At 54.6% G+C, this 25,429-nt stretch overlaps 1 protein-coding gene across 1 annotated transcript in view; it reads right to left on the bottom strand.

Moving 5' to 3' along the window:
* Positions 1–25,429, bottom strand: part of SDK2 (sidekick cell adhesion molecule 2) — a 253,050-nt gene that overhangs the window by 80,416 nt on the left and 147,205 nt on the right. The window contains exons 4-7 of the mRNA XM_081805950.1: positions 14,753–14,900; positions 8,922–9,055; positions 2,465–2,576; positions 464–654 (exon numbers count right to left, since the gene is read on the bottom strand). Of these exons, the coding sequence (XP_081662076.1) occupies positions 464–654; positions 2,465–2,576; positions 8,922–9,055; positions 14,753–14,900 (585 nt within the window). The remainder of the gene's footprint in view (positions 1–463; positions 655–2,464; positions 2,577–8,921; positions 9,056–14,752; positions 14,901–25,429) is intronic.

Genomic DNA, 25,429 nt, shown 5'->3' with positions numbered 1-25,429 from the left:
GGGAGGATATGTGCTATGGTGAGCGCTGTGAATTGTGCAAGACTGTTGAATCACAAATCTATACCTCTGAAACAAATAATGCAATATATGTTAAGAAAAAAAAAAAGAAGATAGCAGGAAGAGAAAAATGAAGGGGGGGAATCGGAGGGGGAGACGAACCATGAGAGACGATGGACTCTGAGAAACAAACTGAGGGTTCTAGAGGGGAGGGGGTGGGGGGATGGGTTAGCCTGGTGATGGGGATTAAAGAGGGCACGTGTTGCATGGAGCACTGGGTGTTATATGCAATGAATCATGGAACCCTACATCAAAAACTAATGATGTAATGTATGGTGACTAACATAACATAATAAAATAAAATTAAAAATAAATAAAAAATTAATTAAAAAAAAAAAGAAGAAGACCTCAGCCCTACAGCCCCTTCCCCCTGGGCGGGGACCCCCAGCAGCCCTGCCCGTCTCACCCAGCACAGACAAGTAGGCTCCTCGGACGACGGAGGGGACGCTACTGCTGCGCAGGACAGCCTCGCACTCATAGTAGCCGGCGTCGCTGCCCGTGGGGCTGGGGACGGTCAGCCGCCGGTTGTAGTCGCTGAGGCCGCCCAACAGCGGCACCCCATCTTTCTTCCAAATGATGTGCAGCTTGATCAGGGGCCTGGAGGGCGAGAGCGAAGCGGGCTCTCAGCCACAGGGGCCCAGGACAGGGGTGGCTGGGAGTGCAGGCCGGGGCCTCAGCCCCCGCCCCTTCGAGGTGCAGCACTCCAGACCTCGGTTTCCTCGTCTACAAAATGGGACAGCTGTGCCCCCGGGGGCTTGTGCTGCGGCCGGATGCTCTAATGCAGGGGAGGCACCTGGAGGCCAGGCCGGCACTAACTTGGTGCACAGGGCCCCCGAGGACAGGAGCCGCCGGAGCCGTGCGTCTCGCTCTTCTGCCACCTGGCGCAGCGCCCCGTCCGAACGGGAGCCAGTGGGCAGCACAGCGTTTCAGGCGCGGCGACATGACGAGGAGGAGCGCGAGACGAACACCCAAGGTCCGAAGAGGGAAAGGCAGGCAGATGGACATACCTGCCCCCCAACTTAGAGGGTGAGTCGCCACCCCCATCACCGACCCCGGCCCCTCAAGACCCCGAGACTGGGTTTGGCCTGCTCTCCTGTTCATCTTAGTTTTATATTTTTAAAAGATTTATTTATTTGCGAGAGAGAGAGCACTCATGCGTGAGCACGAGCAAGGGGTGGGGGGCGGGAAGAGGGAGAGGGAGAATCTCCAGCAGACTCTGCACTGTGTGGAGCCCAATGCAGGCGTCTATCTCACGACCCTGAGATCACAACCTGAGCCGAAACCGAGAGCTGGAGGCTTAACTGGACGCTTATCCGACTGAGCCACCCAGGCGCCCCATGGCCTGCTCTCCTGTTTAGCGCTGGGCGCATCCTCAAGCGGTCTGTGCTAGCTGCACAAGGTGTGCAGAGGGGTCCCGTGGTCGAGTGTGTGTGGGCCACACTGGCTCAAGGGCCATTAGGCAGGTTCTGGGCTGCAGGTCTTCTCTGTGCCCTTAGCGAGCTCCACACCAAGGCCTTTCCCACCCTCACGGGGAACCTGTGTCTCCAGGAGCGCATGCATAGGAATGCTGCTACAGGGCTGCTCTCTGGGACTCTTCAGCAAGAGGTGACCTCAGGGCCCTTGGTCTGACTCCCCACCCATCACACGCGAGCACCTTTCTTGAGTACTTACAAGGTGGTTCAGCACTCCACCTACACGCCTTACCGGGGAGGTGCGTGCTCGAATCATTCCCATTTTACAGCCGAGGAGACTGAGGCCCAGAGCATGGCAATGGGCCTGGGTCTCGGGGGGGTGACCTATTCTATTGCTACCCTGCTGTTGGCCCACTGGGTGACCTTGGGCAGGTGGCTTGCCCTCTCTGGGCTTCGGGGTAGTTGTGGGAGGAACAGAAATCATGCGGGAAGTACAGTACAGCGCCCACATGTGATGAGGCTCGGTAATTACTGAACTGTTTCCTGCGTAAGGGAAGTGAGGGTCGTGCGTGGCCAGGAAGGGGCTGCAGATGGGTCTGACCCCAGGTCTTCCCTCCTGCCAAGGCCCCCACACGAGCCCTCTCCCAGCCCTGCGTCCCTGTCATGACTGCCTGCACACAAGGACCAAAACTGCCCCTTCCAGATCGCCCTCAGGGCCATAACTGAGGCGTCGATACCCCGAGCTGAGATCTGCTGCCCCGTAACTTCCCCTGCCCCCCCAGGTCCGGTCTCTCCCCTCAGGCCACGGAGAACGAGCCAGCCCGTCCATGGGTCACCCCTCCTCCAGGGTAAACGCCCCATCTCCTTTCCTGGGTCCTCACGTGACATTTGCAGACCTCCCTGAACTCGGGCTTGTCCCCTTGGAGCCCACAGGTCAGGAGCGCTGGCTGGAGTTAAAGGTGCAGGGGAGCGGGGGCGGGGGACGTGCTACCCACCTGGCATTGGCCACACACTCCATGGTCACCTCCGAGGTCCCGGCCACCACGCTGGTGTTCTTGGGAGGAATGATGATGGTTGGGGCGATGGGGTCTGCAGGCCCCCCGACATCTGGGGAGAGGTCAGGGGATAGCTGGAGACAGAGGGCGGAAATCCTATCTCCACTCAGGAGACCTTGGTCCTCACGGAGTGGGGCAGGTGACCACGGGGTCCCTCTCACCTCTCCTCCTCCCTCTGGTCATGGGCATCTGCAGTGTCCAGCGAGCGCCCACTGGAGACCTCCAGAGCCCTCCCCACCTTCCTGTCACATAACATACCCTCCCCCTTAGTCCCTTGTCCTGTCTGTGCCTTCAAAATCCTTCCCTCCATCCACATTTATCTTATTAGCTTACTTCTTCACTGGCCCCCTCTTCCACCTGAATGCAAACTCCCTGTACTGGGTTGAATAGTAATCCCCCCAAATTCATGTCCACGGCAGCTGTGGATGTGACTTTCTTTGGAAATAGGGTCTTTGCAGGTGTGATCAAGTCAAGATGAGGTCCTTCTGTATCTGGGTGGGCCCTAAGGCCGATACGACATGTCCTTACAAGAGGAGTGAAATGGAGACACAGACACATGGACATACAGGGGAGGCCAGGTGAGCATGGAGGCAGAGACCTGGAGTGATGCATCTCCAAGGCAAGGAGGAATGCAAAGGATTGCCATCCACCACTAGAAGCTGAGAGGCAAGAAAGGATCATCCCCTAGAGCCTTCCGGGAGCACACAGGCCTCCCGACACCTCGATTTCAGACGTCTGGCCTCTAAAACTGTTAGAGAGTACATTTCTGTCGTCACAAGCCCCCCAGTTTGTAGAATTTTGTTACAGCAGCCCAAGGAAGATAATACATTCCCCGGGACAGGAACCTCACGAATCCTTGCCTTGGGCTGAATTAGGTCTCCTCCAAATTCATATGTTGAAGCCCTAACCTCCACGTGACTATTTGGAGTTGGAGTCTTTTGTCGGTCATCGGCTTAAGTGAGGTCATAAGGGTGGGGCCTTAATCCAACAGGGCCAGTGCTCTGATCAGAAGAGAAAGACACACCACAACTCTGCCTCTGCCTACGCGAGGACACAGAAAGAAGGCAGCTGTCTGCGAGGCAGGAAGAGAGGCCTCAGCATAACCCAACCATGCTGGTCCCTTGACCTTGGACTCCCCGAACTGAGAGAGTCACCACTGTGCTGAAGCCCCTGGTCAGGTAGCCTGTTACGGCAGCCCGCGCTGAGACAGCCTTGCTCACGCCTCCTTCTCCAGCACCAGGGAGACTTCTGGCACATAGCAGGGGCTCACGTATATTTGTTCGGTGAAGGCATGAATGGCCCAGGGCTAGCCCTGCACCAGTTCAGGATCGGTGACTGAAATGCAAGAGAACATATCACGAGTGGGCTTTGTCAACACAATCCCCCGAACTCCTCTAACAGAGGCAGTAGCTTCGCCTTTTGTATTTTTTTGAGTTCTTTAAGAAGTGGCCAGGCTCTTGGTGGGTCAGCACAGGCCCGATATTGGCAGAAACTCCAATATTCTCCATGCACCTGCTCCAGGGCTCCTGGAAGTAGAGCCACAGAGGGCTTTTTCTCTCATGAAAAATCCATCCAGTTGGCTCCTTCCCAGGAGGTTCTGGAGGCAGCCGACTATAATGACCTGCACGGACCTGGGGCGGGGGGGGGGGGGCGGTGGGGAGCAGTGACAGGACATCCTTTATGGGGAGAGCATGTCACGGCCCCACTGCCGCTCTGGGCCACCCCGTTCAGCCCTGGGCAGGTTTTCTTGCCTGGACTTCAGGCTTTGCTAGAAAAGTGAAAAAAATTTAAAAAATAAAGTAAAATGAAGAAGGAAGGAAGGAAGCATATAAAGCAAAATAATTGCAACAATATAAAAGCCTCATGTAGGTGCCATAAAGAGCGATCGGATTGAAAGCTGCTGATATAGCTGAATCCATAAAAGTGTGCTCTAAGTTGTTTATTACACGCCAGGGCGCACAGGTACCACGGCCCAGATTAACGGGGCAGGAGGAGGAGACAGACAGTTAGAGCCCAAGCGACATGCCCCACTGTGGAGCCAGGTAAACAGAGCCCTCGGGGCTTAAAAATAGGAGGGCCACCCTAGGGCCTCAGGGCAACTCGTTGGGTGGAGGGGAGACTGACACCCATCCGGGGACCCTGGAGGTCATGCCTTGGTCCTGGCAGCGGCCCTGGGGCTCGAGGGTAGGGACCAGCCGTGGTTGGGCACCCCTGGACCCAGCGATGGAGGGCTGGGGGGTCAGGAAGACCTGGTTCAAAACCTTGCTCCGCCCCAGCCATCCTGCAGTGGTGCAGTGGGAGGGTGGTGGGGGGATTGGGGGGTGTCTCAGCTGGGTCTTGATTTTTTCCGGGGCAATACGGGGATAAAAATGACCGCATCGCAGGGTTCTGTGAGTTCAGCCCCTTGCTCAACAGATCTTTTCTGGGTGAGGGCTCAGTCCCTTCCAGACTGTGCCTGGTACCAGGGATTCCCCACTGAGTGAGGCGGATAGGGGTCTGTCCTCATGGAGCGCACGGTCTGGATCTCAGATCAGTGCTTAGACATTTATCGGATTAGAGCTGATGGGATGGATGCTGGGAAGAAGGGCCTCGGTGGGGGTGGCCAAGCTTGTCTGGGGTGAGCGCAGAGTACCCGGTGCTGAGTAAGTACTCAGTAAATCATAGTCTGTCCTCCTTGGGGTGTACCTACCTATGCTCGGGGACAGCTTCCTTGTCTCCCACCCTCCACCCGCCCAAACCACGTGATGGACCCAGAGACCACCAGCAGGTGAGAGTCCACAGACCCTCCAGGGCCTTCCGACAGGGTAAGAGTTCCCACCCATCCGGCCCCTTCCCTGCACTCTGCTGAACTTTACTCCCTCATCACAACGGCCACCAGCCACCGGACGCTGGTCATGATTGTCATCCACAATTTACAGATGAGAGAGCCAGAGACATTAAGTAGTTTACTTCCCAGTGACAGTCGCTAATGAGGGACAAAACCAGGAATGGGACCAGGTCTCCGGGGCTGCAAACCTGCGCCATTAACCACTCCCCAGATCATCTCTCTGGCTCAGTCCTTGCTCGGGCGCAGAGGGAAACAAATCTCCCTTTTGGCTGAGGTCCGCTCTGCTAGAAGTTGTCTGAACTACCTCTGAGCACCCCCTCAGCCCTGGTCCCTTTCCCCCTGGCCCCCATGCACGCCTTCTCCTTTCCCTGCCACCCGTGACCTCCTGGTTGCAAGTCCCCTTTTCTCCACTCTGATTCTCTTTGATTGCTCTGGACATTTAGCTCTGTGGACCCCTTTCTCCAACGCCCCTTTCCCTGAGCTTCCAGGACCCACCAACTACACTGTGCCTCACACAGTTCTCCCCGTCTCTGGTCTCCGGAAGTGAAGAAGCCAATGGTCCTTGTCCCTCCCACCCTCACCCCCAGTTCCCTGGCTCCCCCTGATCTCACCAGCCTCCTATTCTGGTGTGGTGTGAAGGCAGAGAAGGGCAGCTTGGGGATGGAATGTAGGACATCTGCTTCACCGGACTCATGCTCTGGGCAGTGGGGTGAATGGGGCCCAAAGGTCAAGCCAGAAAATCACATGCAAAGCAGAGCAAGGAGGAGAGTTATCTTCCATGTGAGTGCCTGCCGTGGACAGGACCCAGGGCTGAGAAAGCACAGAGGCTCTCCACACAGAGACAAAGTTGGATCCTGCTGCCCCGGGATGACTCTGGTAACAGGCACCAGGAGGGGACACCACTGCGATGCATTCTCCTGGGGTCATCTCATCGAATCCTCCCAACTACACTTTTGCCAGAGGTACCAGGAAACAGACTCAAGGACCACGTAACTCATCTGGGCCACAGGTCAAGCGTGTGGGGGGGTGGAGCAGGGAGGTAAGCTGCTCCCCTCTCCTGGGCAGGCATCCAACATGGGGGCCATGAACCACAGGTGGCTAGGAGCTCTTAAAATGTGACTGGCGCCCCTTTGATTTAATGGGATTTAATTTGATCTGATTTACATTTAATTAAAAACAGATCCCCAAATCAGTTATTAGAACACTTTTAAGTATGTGTAGAACAACTCGGGTATCCAACATCACCTTTCCAGCTGTAAATTTGATGAAGTCTAAATGCAGATCACGTATTTCAGATGAAAATTGAGCAACCAAAAGATGTGCTCCAAGTATAAAATACACAGAGATTTCGAAGACTTAGTAGGAAAGAGAAGCCCAGCATAAAGTACCTCATTAATATTTTCCGTCGATTATATGTGAAAATGGTAATGTTTTGGATATGTTGGGGCAAATAAAATACGTTAATAAAATTAATTTCCTGTTGCTTTTTCCTTTTTTAAAAATGAGGCTACTGGCAAATTGTAAATTACCCCATTCCTGAGTGTGGGGCCACGGTCCAGGCTTGACAGTCTGTGTGAGGTCATCAGGGTGACCCCTGGGCAGGGGTCAGCTCCCAACTCCAGGGTGGGCACTGGCTTTGTTCTTAACTTCTGCATTTCTGAAGAGCATGGGCATCCCTCCACCCCACCTCCCCGCCCCAGGGCCTCTAAGAAATAGAACTGCCCCGGAGGGCAGAGGAGGGGGGAACAGAGGGAGGGGCCAGCCTCCCCGAGATCAGGGAGGGGGGCTGGAACTGGTGGTCGGTAAAGGGGCAAGTGCTCCTGGTAAACTGGCTGGCAGGCAGGCGGGCTGGGGGATTTTGTGTCAGTGACATGAACAGGGTTTTGAAGTGCAATCACTCGTGGGAGGAGAAATTAGCTGAGAATCAGCTGATTCTGCTCTTAATCCAGCACAAATCGCCGCATGAGAACAGAAGACAAGGGGCGATGGGATGGGAGAAAGAGACAACCGGAGGAGGCTTGGGTAGACACAGGGGTCCGGAAGGGTCCTACCCGCCTCCCTCGGGCCAGATGGGAGGGTTGGGGTGGGGAGCTGAGATGGAGCACAGAGTGAATGACATCCACAGTCAGCCCGCAGGGTTGCTGACTTAAGGCCCGTGAGGAGGAGGTCGGGTGTTGGGGAGGAGCACAGAGTGGGGGGCTCCAACCTCTGGTCCCAGGGTAAATTGAGTCACCTTGACTCAGACCGTGAACTTTGCCTCTTCCCCAGTGACTGAATTCTATTAGACTCCAGGTATCTGATCACTGGAGAATATAGGGGGGCCCAGGTCAATGTCAGAGGTCACCCGTGACCCTGATAGGTCAGTATCCTGAATGGAACCCTCCTCTGGGCATTCAGGTGTCTTTCTAGGCCAACTGGAACTTGGGGCTGGGGAAGGGGATTAATTCCGGGGATATGGGAAGGGGTTCTGCTGGTGCTCAGAAGGCCTAGGAATGGACACGGTAGGGCTGAGGAATGTTGTGGGCTTTCCAGACACCGGCAGACAGAGGCAGGGATCAGGGGAAGGACAAGGGAAGGCCCCATGCAGACCCACACCCAGGTCTTGCCCCAGGCGTCTGTGTCCCCACGCGACCATGGATGATAAATGAGACTTGCTTTTGGGGCAGGAGTGGTACAGATGTGGAGGGACGTGAACATCTGGCCCCCCAGCTTGTGTGGTTGTTCGGCTGCTACGGCAAGCTCGGGTAACCACGTACTCGGCGAGGCTTCTGGGCCTGGGCCGGCTGCTGGAGCAACCCCACCCGCCATCTCTCACCCAGGGACGGAGCGCAGAGGGAGGGGGCCAGGCTGGCTGGCAAGAATCAGGCCAGGGAGGGCGTCCCAGCATTTCCATCAGGGATCAGAAACCTGCCTTCAGTCTCGGCTAGACGAATAAATACCTCTTTGCCAAAGGAGACCCAAGGAGCCACCCCTTTCCATTTGCTAACATCTGTTCTCTGCCACTGGGGAGAGCTTGGCCCATCTCTTCCAGGGTGCTGGGTGGTTTCTGGGATGGGCAGAGAGGCAATTTTAGGCAGGAGCCTGGGCGGAGAGCCTGTGTTCCCACGAGTGGAGACAGCCTTGCTCTGAGTAGTGCTTTGATGGACCAGCTGAGTAGAAGCTGTGAGTGCAGTTCTCTTGAAACAAGCTCCCCATCTCCTGCATGCTCTCCCTGTCGGCACCTGAGCCCCAGAGGTGGCCGTAACCCACACATGCATACTCTCTTCCGCATCCCACGCCGTCTCTGGGCCTCCAGCAGCCCTGCTCACAGCCAGCTCAGCGTCCCCTCCCCTGATGCAGGAACTCAGCTTTGTCATGGGAACGGGGTCCAGCACTCAGCTCCCTCCTTGCTTCTACCCTCACACTCCCAATGCTGGGGCTCCTCTCCTATTCCTCGGAGGCCCCTCTGCTGCCCTACTCTAGCCTCCCACCTCTGCCACCACTCCGTCTTCCCAACGACCCCCTGGAGCCCCGTTCCCAAGATTTAATGACGCGCTCCTCCATCCGTCCCAGGCCCAGCCGCTTACTTACTCTCCACGGCAAGAGTGATGGGCTGGCTGGTCTTGTTATCCCCGTTCTTGTCATTAACAGCCTGCACATAGTAGCGGCCTGCGTCGGGAGCCACTGTTGACAGGATGACGAGGGTGTTCTCCAGGGTGATGGCTCTGCGAAGAGGAAAAGGATCTGTCTGACAGGGGCCCAGGGGCTCTGACCATCGGAGGATGGGCGCGGGGACAAGAAGCTGGTGGCCCCCGGAGCCCCTCCTCCAGCCCAGCTTCCAGGACCACTGACTGCCTCAACTTCAGCATGCTCTGTTTGCCGAGAATCCCAACATGCTGCCAGGGCTGGGGTCAGACCCAAACCCAGCATGTGCACACAGGTCCGAGACCGTCCCCGTTGAAGCTTCCCAGCCCCCACCCCACACCTGGCCCCGGGCGTCCGAGCCCCCACGGCCTTCCGTCCTCTCCCACATCACACCTTCAATGCTGAGTGTGACCCTCTCTACACCAGGAGGGTCCAGCGCCAAAGAAATCCATTCAATGGAATGAATGAACGAGGAACGGATGATGAGCAATGATCATGAATTTAGAAATGAAGAGGATCATTCCAGAATCAATGCCTTAACCTAATTCTACGTTTGTTGGGATTGATTCCAAAGCCATAGGTGGCCTGTAACACCGATGACAGGGGTTCCTCTGTCCCCCAGCCCCCTCTCAGGGTGTCAGGTGCTCCCTTCCCGAAGCTGGTCAACAAGGATGGAGACTGGCTGTGGGCTGAGGGAGCAGGAGGAAGGAGGCCAGCTGGGCGGTGGGGTGCAGGTCCCCTCTGCTGGGGTCCCACCATGCAGCCCCGCAGCACCTGGTCTGCAGGCAGGGAAAGGGGCCGGTCCAGGCGGGAAGCTGAGGACCCCATCTGATGCGGGGGAGACAGCCCCAGGAGCGCTGCCCACGCCCGCTCTGCCCAGCTCCCCCTCTCACCCATTCTCTCGATGACAAACAAAACCATTAGTTTGTCAAGTCTATCTCGGATTTTAATGTGATGTGCCCGAGACAGCTGTTAAACATCCTTAATGTTAGTTTAACAAGGACAGACCCAGTTGAATTCTTTTCAAATTTTCCCATTAGGTGAATGTTACAGAGTTTTAAACAGGCTCTCAAATAAACATCCCCGCTGATGCCTCTCTAGCTGGGCTGTGCTGGTGTCCCCTCTTTCCTGGTTTTGGGGGGGTTCATGGGCTGAGTCTCACACCGTCAGTGGAGCTCTGGGAAGTAGGAAGGGAAAGCCCTCTCCCCCCAATTCTTGGGTATCCTAATGATATTTTTTGTTTTTTTTCTGGAGGAAAACCCCTCTCCAGCTAATGAGCTGATGGAAAGTAAGATAAAGCCAGGCTAAAATATTTTAAAAGTGACAAGCTGGGACAGGAACAGGGACCGTTTCCCTACAAGGAAGTCTCCTGCAGAGGTCCTTGTCCTTTAGTGCAGCTTGTGGGGCAGGCCAGGGTCGGGGAGGAAGGCTGGGCCATGTCAAGGGCCGGGCGCAGCTCTGGAATGAGCTCCGGCCACAGACTCTAAGGAGCACACATCCTCCTCCATGCTGAACCTCAGTCTCCACATCTGTGAAGGGGGTAGAAGAAATGCTTGTGAAGATCCCTCCCAGCCCTGAGGTTGAGGGATTCTGATTCCTGCCGCTGCTTCGGTCCTATCTGCATCTGGCCTGAGGCTGTCACCCTCCCTCTCCTGCAGCCCTCACCTGGCCCACAGTCCAAGGTCAGGACTAATGTGATGGGCAGCAGTGCACCTGGACCACTTGACGGGAGCTCCCCACCCTCTCCAACACGGCGGCCCTGGACAAGCCGGCTGAATGAAGTCTCTGGAGGGTGGGCACACTGGGCATGGCTGGGCCCCACTCCCCAGGGCACCTGCCTGCCCTGAACCCCCTCTTGCCTCCAGGGAGGGTTCCCATCTCCAGTGCTTTCTCTCCTTAACCAGGAAGAGACCACCTCATCCCCCAACCCCTCCTTTTGCTCTATTTTATCCACATTACGACGGATCCTTCTAGGTCAGTGGTTCTCAACCGGGGGGTGCGGGGGAGGGGGGCTTCATCCTCCAGGGGACATTTGATAATGTCTGGACAAGTGTTAGTATCACAGCTGTGGGGCTGTGATAGGAACTAGTGGGCAGAGGTCGGGGATGTTGCTAAGTGTCCTACAAAGCACCGGACAGCCCGCACAATGATTTATTGGGCCCCAAGCGTGGACTGTGCCGTGGTGGAGATGCCCTGTCCTGGGTGAGATGGCCTAGCGGGTGGCAGTTCATCCACGTAAGCAGCTGGGAAGCCAGGTGGGGCAGCGGGGCTGGGCTGGTGGGATATGGCAGAAGGTATGTGCACCATCTCCAGGCTCAGACCCTAAGGACCCCCCGTGCAACTCCTAGGTTCTCCCCTCTGTCAGAGCTGGGCAACTCTGAAGCCCAGGGTGGAGGACGGCAGAGCTCCTACCAGCCAGGGCCCCCGGATGACTGTGGAGGAGCGTCCTTCCCCTCCCTCGCCTCTGCTGGGACTTTAAATGAGCAAAAAAAAATACACTTCTCCGGTGCTAAGTCCCTGGCGTTTGGGGGTCTTGTCTGTAACGGCAGCTGGTGTTGCCTTAACTTACGCTAGAGGCGAGGAGAACACTCTGGACTGGGGCCCTCAGGACCAGGGATGGAGCTCCGAATGTGGCAGAGGGACTTCGAAGCCCTCATGGCCTTTGACCGGCCCTCCCTCTGCCCTCAGCAGGTGGTCACGGAAGGTCCCTGGACTTCCGGCCTTCTGCAGGATGACCACCCCCTCGATAGATGGTTCTGGAATGACCCTGTACCTCACTTCCCAAGCGCAAAGAGCTGTTTCTGGCACTCAGAAGGGCTTCTGGCCTGCTGCACCCCAGATCCACCCACTCTGAAAGAAGCTGCTGGAATGCTCTCGGGGCACGGAGGTCAGGGTTCAACTCTCGGACAGGGGCGGGGGTACATTTTCCAGCCACACTCTTCGGGCTCCAATTGACTAGATCTTTCCCACTTCCCTCATTGGCCCAGCTCCCACCCCACCTTCCATCCATTCCTATTAAGCCAGCCCTTTTTTCCCCTTGGGTCCACGGGGGCCCAATTGATAATTTAATTAGGAATAAAAGAAATCATCCTAGAACCTGCCCAAAGCCCCCAGCATGTGTCTTTGTTGGGCAGCTTGTCTCCTTTTCAACAGCGAGCCCCAGGGCCACGGCACAGTGTGGCTAATCGGCGTCCCTGCCCCGGCAGTGAGAACAGCCTTGCGGAGATAGCGCGCCCCCGTCGGCGCCCCGCACGCCCCTCCGGCTGATAGCGCTCAGCAGATACGTATCTCTGGCAAACAGACGCCGGAGAATTTGCTTCCAGGGACCTTTCCTCTCAGCCATGAATATTAATCCGCTGTAATTGCGGAGATACAATCTCCACAGCCTTGTCTCATGTGTTTGGCTGGAGTGTTGGAGCGGGTGGGAAGGCGGCGGGTGTGACCACGAAGGCGGGCATGTGTCTGCACGCCAAGATCATTCTGTCCCGGTGCCAGAGGCTGTTGGCAATGGAAAGGGGGTGAGGACAGAGGGCGGGAGTGAGAAAAGGGGGTGGCAAGGGGTGTTAGGCGAGGGGTGATGCAAGTGAGGGTGGAGAGAGGTTCTCATCCCCCACAGCGAACACGGTAGAGACGTGTCCACGAGCCCTCCTGCAGCCGCGGCACCTGCTGTGAACTGTCATGGAGCTGCTCTTGCCTCTGAGTCTGGATGGGGCCTCAGCATCCTTCTCAACACAGTATTCCAGGCAGCCTCTGCCAACCAACTGGCCTGCTGGCTGCCATCATGGATATACCTGGAGCTGCGTGATAACCTCAGAGAAGGGAGTTAGGGAGGGCTCAGGACTCACCTGTCTCAGTACCTGTGTGGGGGAGCACCCCCCCTTCTGCAGTTCAGCCTGTCTGTGTTAATGGTAAACCATGCTCTGCTGGCTTTACTGACCCTTAATGAGGCGCGAGGAAGCCTGAGCCGACTCGTACAGCATGAGCCTGTCCACCTGTTAACCTGGGGGGGCGACTCCAATCCTTCCCTGGCTCTGTAGCCACACCCTTTGCCATGTGACTTCGCAGCTCTTCTCACTCAAGAGACAGAGTTCATCCCCTGCTTCTGGAGGCTGAGTTCTACCACGTGACTCGCTTCGAGCATGGGGATGTTAGCAGAGGCTTGGCAGATCCATGTTTCTGCTTCTTTCCTGCTCCTCTGCAATGGCCAGAAGAAGCCGGGGCTAGCTGGCTGGGGGATGGGACATGCGGAGCAGAGTCCCCCCGCTAAGCTAACCCGTCAATAGCCAGACGACCCCAGGCAAATCAGAGAGCCCAGCCAAGGTCCCGATCTGCACATTCATATGACACATAAATGCTTACTGCTTCTGGTCCCTGGGACTTTTTGTTATGCAGCATTTCTGTATCTGTGGGTAACGGATATAGTCTAGGACAGTGGTTCTCAATTGTGTCTGCATGTCAGAGTCACTGCGGAGCTTTAACCGCCCCCCCCAAGTGCCAGGGTACACCCCATTTCAACAAACTCAGAATGTGCAGGGGGGAGGATCTAAAGATCAATGCATTTTAAATTGTCCAAACGATTTTAACAGGTAGTCAGGTTGCGAATCACTGTACCAGGACCAATTCTCTATGAGAGCAATCACTTTATCCTTCTTCTCTCCTTGTCTGTGTCCCTGTTGGCACATAATTTCCACATAAGACAGAATTAAGGACCCTGACTCTGGAGTCGCCCAGGCTGGAACCAGCTGTGTGAGACTGGGCAACGTGGTTCAACTCTGGGGGTGGGGGGGGCTCTACCGTCCAGAAAGTGGAGACAAAACCAGCCCCCTCATGGGACTATTGTGAGGGTCGTTCCTCCAATGGCCACTATTTGAGTGTGTGCTCTGGGGATTGAAAGGGGAACGAGACAGAGCGTCTCTCACGTGGAGGTGCACACCCATCGCAGAGGAGAGGACGATGTGGGCAGTGTGCTTAGCCCAGGCTCGAGGCCACAGCGGCCATTCAAGGAATGACAGCTGCTGTTCGTGCCGGGACGTTACCATGTTATTCTTGTGAGGCCTCTCTCACCCCAGAGGCAAGAACTGTCCATCTTGGCTCCCGCTTCCCTCAGAGACCAGGATGGGCCCCGCCCACAGCTGACCTGTGGCCTGAGGGGACCAGGACAAAGGTGGTCTTTCTTGTTTTCTGGGGAGTGGGGTTGAGGGGGGAGAGCTGGAGTCCAAAAGGAGAGAGCTGGGGCTGGCTCCAGACCCCGAGGCAGGATCGGGAGGGCCGGGAGCGTCCCTGGAGGAAATGCTCTGCCCCTCGCCCTCTGTGAGGTGTTGGCTCCATGGCTCCTGCCCACAAGCCCGGCTGCCACAACCCACGCCCTGGGCCACACAGAGGGGTCCTTGTTAATGCTGAAAGGGCCATGTGTTTCTCTCCCTGCCGGGCCTCCCTGGCTTCCCCTCCTCCAAAACACACATAGCCACACCCTCACCCCACACGGGAAACAGCCGGGTGGCGACCCTGCCAGGGACATGCCAGCGCCCTCCCACGGATGGGGATGGCTTCTGTCACTGCCTGTTGTGGGTTTCAGTGCTTTGGGAGGCAGCTGAGAGTGGGGCCAACGCCCTGGGGCTCCCCAGGAACGCCACCGAGCTGCTGTGTCCCCATCTTCACACGCGTGTTCCCAGAAAGCCCCCCCTTGTTGGCCACCCTTCTCTTGTCATCCGGGAGGTCCCAGATCCCCTCTCCCACAGGGCGAGCCCCCTGCGTCCCCCTCCAGAGCAGGGCCTCACATGCGGCTGCTGGGCGGGATCTTGCGGCCGTCCCGGAACCAGGTCACCTGTGGCCGTGGGAAGCTGGCGATGCGTGGGGCGCGGATTACAGCTGCTTCTCCATGGGAGACACTCTGGTGCTTCTCGCCTTCCTCAAAGCTGCCCATGTCTGCGGGAGGGAAGAGCGTACGTGTGGGTCAGACTGCCCAGATCCCGTGCTGGGAGTGGTGGCGGCAGGATGGCCATGGGGAAGGAGGCCGCTGGGCTCAGACCACCCACCCGACCCCATCACCCCACCCTCTAACCCCATCATTATGACATGCCCTGCTTTGTGCTTTGGGGGTTTACATCCATACATCCATGAACCAATCGATTCATCCAGCAACCACGAAGAGGTTGGTCATTATTTCACACATTTTACAAAGGGAAAAACTGCCCAAACAGGCTCCGAGAGGTTCCTTGACTTGTCCAAGGGCACGTGGCTAGGAAGGGGATAGAGCCAGGATTTGAACTCAGATCTGAGTCTGGAGTCTGGAGGGCACTCCCTGTAGGGCAGTCGGGGTTTCAGCGTGAGGAGAAGGGCACATCTTGGGGCTGGTTTCCTAGGTTCTTGGTGGAGGCAAGGTTGGGTACACTGGGGAGGGTGGGGTCTTGGATGCTCATAGAGTATGGATATGATTTTCCTCCTCTGCCTTGGGTGGGAAGCGTATGAGGCTGCATGCACGTGTGAATGGAAACACCATATTGCTCTTTTAAAAACATGCCTACCCTGCTGGCAGATAAGGAGGGGAACATTTGTCCCGGCTCTGCTATGCCGGCCCGGAGGGGAAGACAGCAGCAGAGACGCAGGCAGGAAACTTCTGGTGGCCCACCTGCCGGCTGGAATCAGGGTGGGGTTTGATTCTAGTAGCAGAGGGTTACAACGGGGCACGGGAAGGGGTCTGCGCTGAACGTCATGACTTTTGAACATTAATGTACATCCTTGCTACTCAAAGTGTGGTCCATAGGCCAGCAGCATGGGCATCACCTGGGAGCCTGTTAGAAATACAGAGTCTCAAGCCCCACCCCGACCTACTGAATCAGAACCTGCATCTTCACCAGACCCCCAGTGAAGGGTGCCCATATTCAAGTGTGACAAGCATCACTGTCCCCAACTTGGCCACATACCAATTAGAAAAAGTGCTGATGCTAAGTTCAAGAACTCACCTGCAGACTTCTGTTTCCACCGGTATGGGGTGTGTGAGCTGGCCATCAGCATTCCCATGTGCAATCAGGTTCCGACCACCGAAAACTGAGCTGCATGTCCCCACTGCCCACTGTCCCCTCCCTGGCCAAGGCGGCCACGTCCCAAGCCACCTGGTCTCCTGCTGCTTTCACTGTTATTTCTCAACCCCTTGAATATCGCTGCCTCTTCTCTCTTTCCTTCAACCAGGCATCCCCCAGCCTGGCTAAACCTCAGAATCCCCCGAAAGGGTGGGCGGGACTCAGATGTGGGTATTTCTAAAGCTGCTCAGGTAGTTCCAACATGAGCCAAGGTGGAGAATGACCGTCTGGGCTCAAGCTAGCAGCTCATAGTACTTTGGTGGGTCTCAGAATCCCCTGGGAACTCGGTAAGCCCATAGATTTGTTCCCATCCTTTGCTCCTCCCCAGGGCATGGAAAGGCCCTGCTTTGATGCACCTGGATCTGAGTTCTTGATTCGCTCTCTCTAGGACACTGCTGCATGCCAAAGTTTGAAAACCACGGGCCTATCCTCTCTTTTTCCAAAGTCCTGGGTTCTGTTCTCTTCCTGGCCCCACTGCCCCCTGGGAGGCCTCCCTTCATCTAAACATTTTGACCACAGTCTCTCTACAAAGACTCTCATATCTGCTCTGGCTCTTCTCTGAGCTCCAACACCCAAAACTCGATTTCCAACAGAAATGTTGGCATTTATTACCTCCTTCTTGCTTTCTTCTGTCAATAGCTCCCACCTGCACCTGTAGCAAATAGCTCCCGCTTGCACCTGCCCTGGAGCCTTTTGTGGTGCTTTGCTTCCCTTCCCTGTACCCACAAAGTCCTTTGACTCTTCCTCTGGTATAGCTCTCTCATTTACCAAGCCCCCCGACCCTAGTTCCCACTGGCCCACCACCAAGTGAACCCCGTTACTCCAGCCGCTCTGACCACCCCCCAACAGGGTCTCCATAGGCTCCCCCCCACCCATCATCTCACATTCTTCCTAATTAATTTTTTCTGGACATATGGCTGACTTGCTCAGAAACTTTGGGATCTCCTCATTGTCCCAGGAAAGTCTAAATCCCCTTGCTTGATTCAAGATCCCTTCCTAATCTGACCCCAATCAACCTTTCCCATCTTAACGCCCACACCACATCATGTGCCCTCCTGCCACGCTGAATTACATCCTGCTTCCCATCTCAGGCCTGTCCTTGTGTGGGACCCCTTCCTAGAAAGTCTCCAGAACAAGCCATGATTCACCAAGGTGCCATGATTCAACAGCATCTCAGAGGGATCCAGCCAGTTAAGGATCTCAAGAAAGAGAATGTGCTCTTGGCATCCTTGTTCTACATTTGGTAGGCAGTAAATGTAATGGTAATGGCTTTGGAGTCAACTCTGAGACTTGAGTTCAAATCCTACTTCTGTCACTTATTAGGCATGACCTTGGGCAAAATTTTGACCTAGCTGAGCTTTAATTTCCTCTTCTGTAAAATGGAGTTATGAAGAGTATGTTCCTCATAGGTTGTAGTTAGGATTCGGTGAGATACTACATGTGTGTGTGTCAGGATCTATCTTTCCACAGACGGCTGCATCAATATTTATCTCCCATCCAACATGCGCTTCTTATGAATGTGCTGGCAGTGATGGTGTGTAACTTTCAAGGCTAGGTCATCAAAAGGATGCAGCTTCCCCTTGGATCCATCTCTCTGTCCAGACACATCTACTTGGAATCCAGCCACCATGTTGTAAGGAAGCTCAATCTGGCCCACACAGACATGGGAAGGGTGCATGGAAGGAGGAGCTGAGGTCCCCAGAGGACAGCCAGCACCCACACTGGACATGTGAATTGATGTGTGCCTCGACGCCTCACATAATTTCAGTCCCCAGCCTTTAAGTCTTCCAGCGGAGACCTCAGTCATATGGAGTGGGGACGAGCCATCCCTACCGTGCCTTGTCTAGATCCAAGGCTCACATACTTGGTGAGCCTAATGAATGATTGCTATACACCACTATGCTTTGGGGTAATCTGTTATGCAGACACAGAAACTGGAAGAATATATTAAAGTGCTAAAAATTATATCTAATATTTGTAGTATTAAAATATTAGAATCGTATACATTTTTCACAGCTTAGCTGAAACATCGACCTCTTCAGCAAAGATTACCCCATGCCACCAAACAGAATTAAAGAACAGAGATTGCTGCACGCTGACCCTCCATTGGATTTCTTCCTAGGTGGACTTCACATGCATGTAATCCTCATGCTACCACGGCTAGCTCGACTCTAATAAATACACATTTTTACTTATTTATTAATTTCCATTACTTGGCTCTGTCTATAAAACATTATGTCAATAAATCACATTGATTTCAGTTCACAATAATTTTATCTATTTAAAAAACTTTTCACAGAACTCTGAAGATATATTTGAACAATTTAAAGCAATTTCATGGTAATAGTGTTTCTTTCTCCCCTCTTGAGTTTTATTAGCTCCATTTCGTCAGTGAGGAAATTAAAGCTCATGGAGATAGAGTGGCTTATCCAATGTTAAGCAGTCAGGGCTGGGCAGGGCCAGCATTCAAATCTGCCCCCCCGCCCCCCGCATTTCCTCTCTGCTTCTTTCATAACTCATCCCCTACATTAACGTGCTTCACACACATTCTTTATCTCTCCCTACCATACTGTAAGCTTCAAGAGGCAGTTGCGTTCATCATCAAGTCCCTACAAGGCACCTAGCCCTGGACTCTGCACACAGTAGGTTCCTTCTAAATTCACCCAATGCCATCGTGCAATGACTCTTACTGAGCCCCTACTGTGGGATGGATGAATGGAGGGTTGGAGGAAGAGAGGAAGAGATGAATGGATGGAGAAGGAGGGGATGGATGGAGGAAAGGTGGGCAGGAGGATGAAATGACTATACACGGGTGCAGGTATGTATGTATGAACGGTGAGAGGGATGGAAGGAAGAGCACAGCTGGTCTTGGTCCAAGTTTTGCAGCTGATGTTCTCCTCCACGTTTCCATCCCACAATCTCCCTGCCTCACCATGGCTCTCAGGCCCCCCAGAACCCTCCCAGTCTCTCCACTGCACTGAGTCAAGTGGGCTTCTGGGACCTGCTCAAGGAGCCCCCAGCTCTGCTCACGGGCCCCAAGGCACAGGCATGCACACACTGAACAGCAGCAGCAAGGGGCCAAGGGGGCATCCACTCAGCCGGTCAGTGCAAAAGAGAGGCTAGAAGGAGGGAGACCACACACTGGCAGAGCCTGGGGAGCCAGGAACCCCTGGGAAAACTCAAGCACACTAAGGCGGAAACAGATAAGGGTTTTCGCTTATTTTGCTCCCCGAGGCACACACTTGTTAACACACCATGTTATGCCTGCAGCGCTGATCTACCTTTCCCAACGAATTCCCCGAAGAGCAAAGAAATGTAAGCCTGGGGCACAGCTGGAAGTGGCCTCCAAATTCCTGATGTCTTTGTTACATCTTAAAAGGTCTTGTGAAGTATACATCCCACTTCAGAATACACTCATTGCTTTTATTTATTTCTAAAACATTTTTTTAAATCATGAAATATGTCATGCATACAAAAGAATGAATATAATTATATGTATACTTTACAGAAGACTAGAACACTCCCATACCCACCACCCAGCTTAGGGAACAGAACATTAACAAACCTGCCCCCTCCCCCCAAGGTGTCCCCCACCCCAGCCATTCCCCCCTCCCCCACCGAGGTAACTGTTGCCCCAAATGCTGTGGCAATCATGCATGGCTTTCCCCCCAAGTTTTGCCACACAGAGATGCATCCCTAAACAATTTAGGGTTAATATAGTTTGGCTCCAAGCCCTTATATGCCTGGAATTATTTTGTATGTCGTTTACCGTGATTTGGGGTTTTTTTTGGTGCTTTTTTTTTTGGAGCTCCAGCTATGTGCTTACACTTAGTTCAGTCATTGTCACGGCTGCCTGGGTGTCCACATGATGAGGTAACACAGTGCACCTGCAAGCTGGGTCTGTTTCCAGCGTTTTGCTGTCCTGCTAAGAACAGTCTCATGCAGATCTTCTGGAGCACAGGGCTAAGACAGTCTCTAGAACATGAGCCTAAGCATGGAACTGCTGGGTCGCAGGGTGTGCACACATTAATTTTACGAGATAATGCCAAACTGTTTCCGAATCTGCACCAATTTACCACTTCACACTCCCGCCAGCACTGATGGGAGTTTCTGGCAACTCCTGGTCTTGCCAGACTCGTTGTTTTTTGCCAGTCTGGTGGACATGAGATGGTGTTTCATTGTGGTTTTGTTTATTAGAGAAACAGTGCTTTCTCCCTCCAATCAGATCGTATGATGCCTCTTCCCCCACCAGGCATATTTATTTCCAGTGCACTGTGAGTAACATCAAAAGTGCCGACCACTTCTTGAATGCTACCATCTGTCCCTACTGCCCCACTTCCTCAGCTACATCTCCTTCCACTCTCTCCTTCCCTCACTCTGCTCCAGCTACCCTGGCCTCAGACACCCAAGCCTACCACAGGGCCTTTGCACTTGCTGTTCCCTGGCTGGAAAGACCTTATCCCTTTGTGTGACTCATCCTCTTGCTTCCTTTGAGACTCTCGTCAATGTCTCCTCCCCAGATGGCCTCTCTCAGCCACTTTATCAAATAGGACCCCTGCCCCAGCCTCCATCCCTCTTAACTTGGCTTCATTTCTCCTTAGAGCACTTTATTTTTCTCCATGGGCCTTCTATGTTCTGCATTCTATCATATATTCACCTTTTAACTTTTATGGCACCCTACTACTTTCCTGAGGGCAGGAACAGGTGTCCCCGTTTTGTCGCCTGTGTCCTTACCGCCTAGAACAGAGCTCAGCACACAGTGGGCCTACAACAATAGCTGCTGCACGAGCGATTGAAACAGTCAGGCAAAAAGACACCATCATGTTCTCTAGAACTGTAGATGGCCCCTAAATAGTCCACATTCAATGCTCACACTCAGGTTAAGAATTAAGAAAAACGGGCCCATTGGTGGCATCTTGGGCGTCAGTCCCAGCAACAGGCTCGATGCCCTCGTGTCCCATCTTTTTTTTTTTAAGATTTGTATTTATTTATTTGACAGAGAGAGAGACAGTGAGAGAGGGAACACAAGCAGGGGGAGTGGGAGAGGGAGAAGTAGGCTTCCTGCCGAGCAGGGAACACAATGTGGGGATCCCAGGACCCTGGGATCATGACCTGAGCAGAAGGCAGACGCTTAACGACTGAGCCACCCAGACACCCCATCTTCATGTCCCATCTTGTACAGGTGGCTTCCACACGGGGCAGGGACCCTTTGCCCTGTGGCCTGTGGGTGGGCTTGCTGCCCCCAGAATGTGGATGTGGACAGCCGGGAAGGCTCCTTGACCCAGGAAGGCTCTCCTAAACCCCTCAGCCATTCAGCCAGCTTGCTGCAAGCCAGAAATGTATGGCAACTTTAAAGAAACAAAGAAGAGACCGGGGGTGGGGGTGGGGGTGGGGGTGGGGTGGGGAGTGCAGGCAGAAAGGGAGCTTTGGTGGCAGAGGAGGGGGGTGGACGTTTTATTGACTTCCTCTTAACTGCTGTAATTAAAAACATGTAAAGAATCTTTTTGTAACGACTTTGCCATTATCATTAGTTGTTAGCACAGCTGCCTTATTAATTTCTCGCTAGAACCCAATTCACAGTCCTCTTTGGGAAGGGGGGTGGGAGCCAGAGGTGGGTCTTGCCTGGCCCAGTCCCGGAAGGGGCCTGGAAGGGCAGCATCACTGGGAACCGCCTGCCTGGAGCCCCCAGGGCAAAGCCTTCTGCCCCCCACCCCGGGATGCAGAAACCCACCAGGAGAGATGGAGGGGTCCAGAGAAGCAGTCATTGCCTTCCCATCCTTAGACCTGTGGGCATCTGTGTGACTGTACAAGAGACAGGTGGCCAGACAGACAGATGCAGGAGGTCTGCAGGGCACACAGCGGGGAGGGCCCCTGGACTGGGACTGGGTGAGCAAGATGGAAGGTTTATGGAGACGCTGCTATCGGCGTCCTGTGAGTGCACGTTGAGTACCTGAGGGGGAGTGCCTCCTTCAATTTTGCATCCTCCATGCCTCACTTGCCTTACCCTAGCCCCAGCTCCGGAGAGCAGACGTGGTGGCTAGGCCAGAGTGAGAAAGGTGAGTTTATTCCAGGACGCAGAGGGGAGAGGAAGCAAAAGCACAGAGAAGTTAAGCAACTTGCCCAAGGTCACACAGGTAGGGAGAGGTGAGCCTGAATTTGAATGGGAGGGGGGCGGGGGGGACGGTTCATGGCTAGACCCTGCAGTGTCCTGACAGCGAGGCAGGAGAAGGTGGAAGGTAGAAATGCTGGCTGTGGGACCTTGGGCTGTCCTCTACCTTTTCTGAGGCTCAATTTCCCCATCTCGAGATGTGGTTTGTACCACATGCCTTCCTGCCTCTCAGACTTGTCCTGGGAACCCACGGAGGAAAGACAGGCACACAGTTACACTGAAGGAGGGATCCTTCTGGAGGCTCTGCCGTATCTCCTTTGGCATCTCCCGAGGGAATCTGCGTCTGTTCCAAAAGGTCTTGGGGCACGTGCTCACCTTTCCAGGAGGATGCAGGCCATACTTCTTCCTTTGTCTGCCCCCCTCCCACCCCCCCGCACGCATACACCAGGTGCCCAGAGTCCTAAGCTACTCAGTGCCGAGGCTGGAGCTGGAAGCCACACTTCCTGAGCCCCCTTCCCCGCCATGGCATGGCCATGTTTTAGGCACAAAAGAACCCAGGAATTACTTGTAAGCATTTTCATCTGCTTGCCTCTGCTGACAGCCAAGAAGAGCACGTCACCCCCACCCCCTGGTGGGAGATGGCATCCATCCTAGGTAGACACAGCATCCGTTTGCGGCGTTATCTGGACATGGGACAGTACAGTCCAGAGCACCCACCGGGTTCCCTGGGAACCCTGACCTCAGCAGCTAACCCCCTCTCTCCCCACCCCCACCCCATTTTGATTTTTCTATTCCTGACCTTAGATGGCAGTGTGGCAAGGGGGGTGTTTTGGAATCGGGCAGCTGTGGGTTCAACTCCTGCTCTGGTACTTCATCACTGTGTGACTTAGGCAGCCTTGTGGGATAAGGACGGGAGAGAATGGTGCGCACTGCCCAGCAACAGGTGGGAAAGAGCGAGGTGGGTGGGGGTGGTTTTGCTAGGTCCCCCTTTCCCCAAACCCAGGACCCTGGAAGGTGTTTTGAGGGGTTGGGGGACAGGTTGGACAGCAAATTCTTCAACTTCCATAACTAGAGAGAGAGAGTCCCCCTCAGATGAGACAAGTGTGTCCAGCAAGGGAGGGGATGGGGAGGTGAGTTTCCCTTCTTCATCCCGCCATGGCCACCGGAGTGGGGTGAAACCATCATTAACTTGTCAGGATGAGTGTTTTTCTCAACTGCCCACTGGAGTCCCAGGGCTCCCCTCACTCCTCTGGCTTGAGGTCCAAAGGGCTGCAAGTAGTGACTTCTCCTTTCGGATGCTATGGAGCAAGGTGTCTCGGTGCGGTTTGAGGAGCGGTTCTCGGGGCTGGCCTGGGGGCTGCAGCTGGTGGTCAGGAATGGGGTGAACCTGGGCCTCCCCACTGCGTTCGGTCCTTCGGGCCCTCCCAGGTACGCCCTGCTCTCTGCCAGGGACCACCTGTAGCCACGTGGGCACAGCTAAGCAGCAGCCCCATAGAACCTGGTGGCAGCAACAGTTGTGACCATGTCCAGAGGCCCCTGAAGCCCGGGCTGACACGTGGCTTTGAGGGGGTGGGGACGCCCCTGTGAGAGGCAGGTGAGGGGCAGACACTGGGCTGACTGCAAGGCCTAGGTGTGACCGTCAGCTCACTGCTCTGCATTTGGCCAGAACAGTGTGTGCCAGGAGCCCTTCCGTTCTGTGGCCTGTTTCTTCTGGCCTTAGCACGATGCTACAGAATATTAATTGCAGCAGTAACTCTCACTGACTGGGCAGGCACTGGCTAGGTGCGCTGGGCACATGAGCTCAAGGAATTCTCTGGACGAGCCTAGACTGTCGGGGACATTGTGTCCTGGATGGCATTTCCAACTGCATGCACACCGACATACACACCTATGTTACCACCAGCGTCAAGGTGAGCAAAGAAGGCAGACCAACCTAGGCACGCACATTTGCATGCATACAAGCACACACATCTATGGATACGTGCACACGTGTTCTCTCCCACATGCGGGGGACAAAGCAGCAGACTGATGCACACACACACACTCGCACACACGCGCATGAACCCACACTCACGCACGCACACTTGCACACACACACACACACACACATACGCATGCACGCACAGTCTCTGGAGGCTGGCCCGTGGCTCTGCCCCTGCCCCGCGGGACTCTGGGCACTGGCTAAATGAAGCTCCCCGGGAGCTCTCCAGCCGCTGACAGTGCCCTGATCCATCATTTTAATTCAGGGCTTTTCTGCTCCTCTGAGTGAGCTGAGTTGCCTTTAATGCTGATTTATGGAGACAATCCGTCCTCCACTTTTGATTACAGTTGTTTTCCATAATTATTATCAACACTCTTTGCCTCGCTTGAGGTTTCCTTTTAGATTTCTCTCCCCTACTTCTGTTCAAGTTACAAGCTCTCTCCTGTGCTAATTCAGAGGCGAGCCCCTGTAGGCTCTGGATGAGAAGGTGTCTTTTTTTTTTTTTTCTCTTAAATTTCAAGGCTCACTAAAGCTTTCCACACTCCGTGTCCCACTGTGCCACCTTGGACCTCTGCCCCTGGAAGAACCCAGAATGAAACAGCCCATAATGAGGCTCATTTCTAGCACACAGCAGCTATTTTAGGATGGGAGGTAGGACTGAGAAGGGGATGCTGAGTCTCAGGGGGAGGGTGTTGATTGGTGCTCTGGGGCCCCGGCCCCTGAGATGCACTTGGGATCTTCTGAAGCTGCCTTCCCTCCTTCCGTTTGAGAAAGTCCTTCCGGGGACTGGGGGAGGGACTTACAGGGGCCTACACTTAACTGTCTGCTCACCTGGCTCCTCCAGGAACCCAGACTCGTCACCCCCGCCCCTCCCTCTTAGGGTCATGGTGCCACCATGAGGCATCTCCCAACGACTCCGCGGATCAGGGGACCCGCTTGCTGTTACTGCTCCAGCACTGAGCGAGTTGGAGGATGGAAAGGTTAAGGTCATGGGGGGCACCAGGAAGTCTGCGGAGAAGAGTGTCATAGCTGGAGAGATTCAGGTGGGCCATCATGAAGACCCCCAAGTGTGAGGCCCAGCCAACCCCAGAGGAGGCCCTTGAACCGGGTGATAGGGCCCCCTTTTAAAAGAGAAGCAGCTGGAGCGAAATAAGTCAAAGAGAGAAAGACATGTATCATATGATCTCACTGATATGAGGAATTCTTTTTTTTTTTATTCTTATGTTAATCCCCATACATTACATCATTAGTTTTAGATGAAGTGTTCCATGATTCATTGTTTGTG

The sequence above is a fragment of the Leptonychotes weddellii genome, chromosome 15 (assembly GCF_054177405.1).
Source record: "Leptonychotes weddellii isolate Sample4059 chromosome 15, ASM5417740v2, whole genome shotgun sequence".
NCBI lineage: Eukaryota > Metazoa > Chordata > Mammalia > Carnivora > Phocidae > Leptonychotes > Leptonychotes weddellii.
Note: the sequence above shows the minus strand (reverse complement) of the source record. Positions and strands in the feature narration are given on the sequence as shown.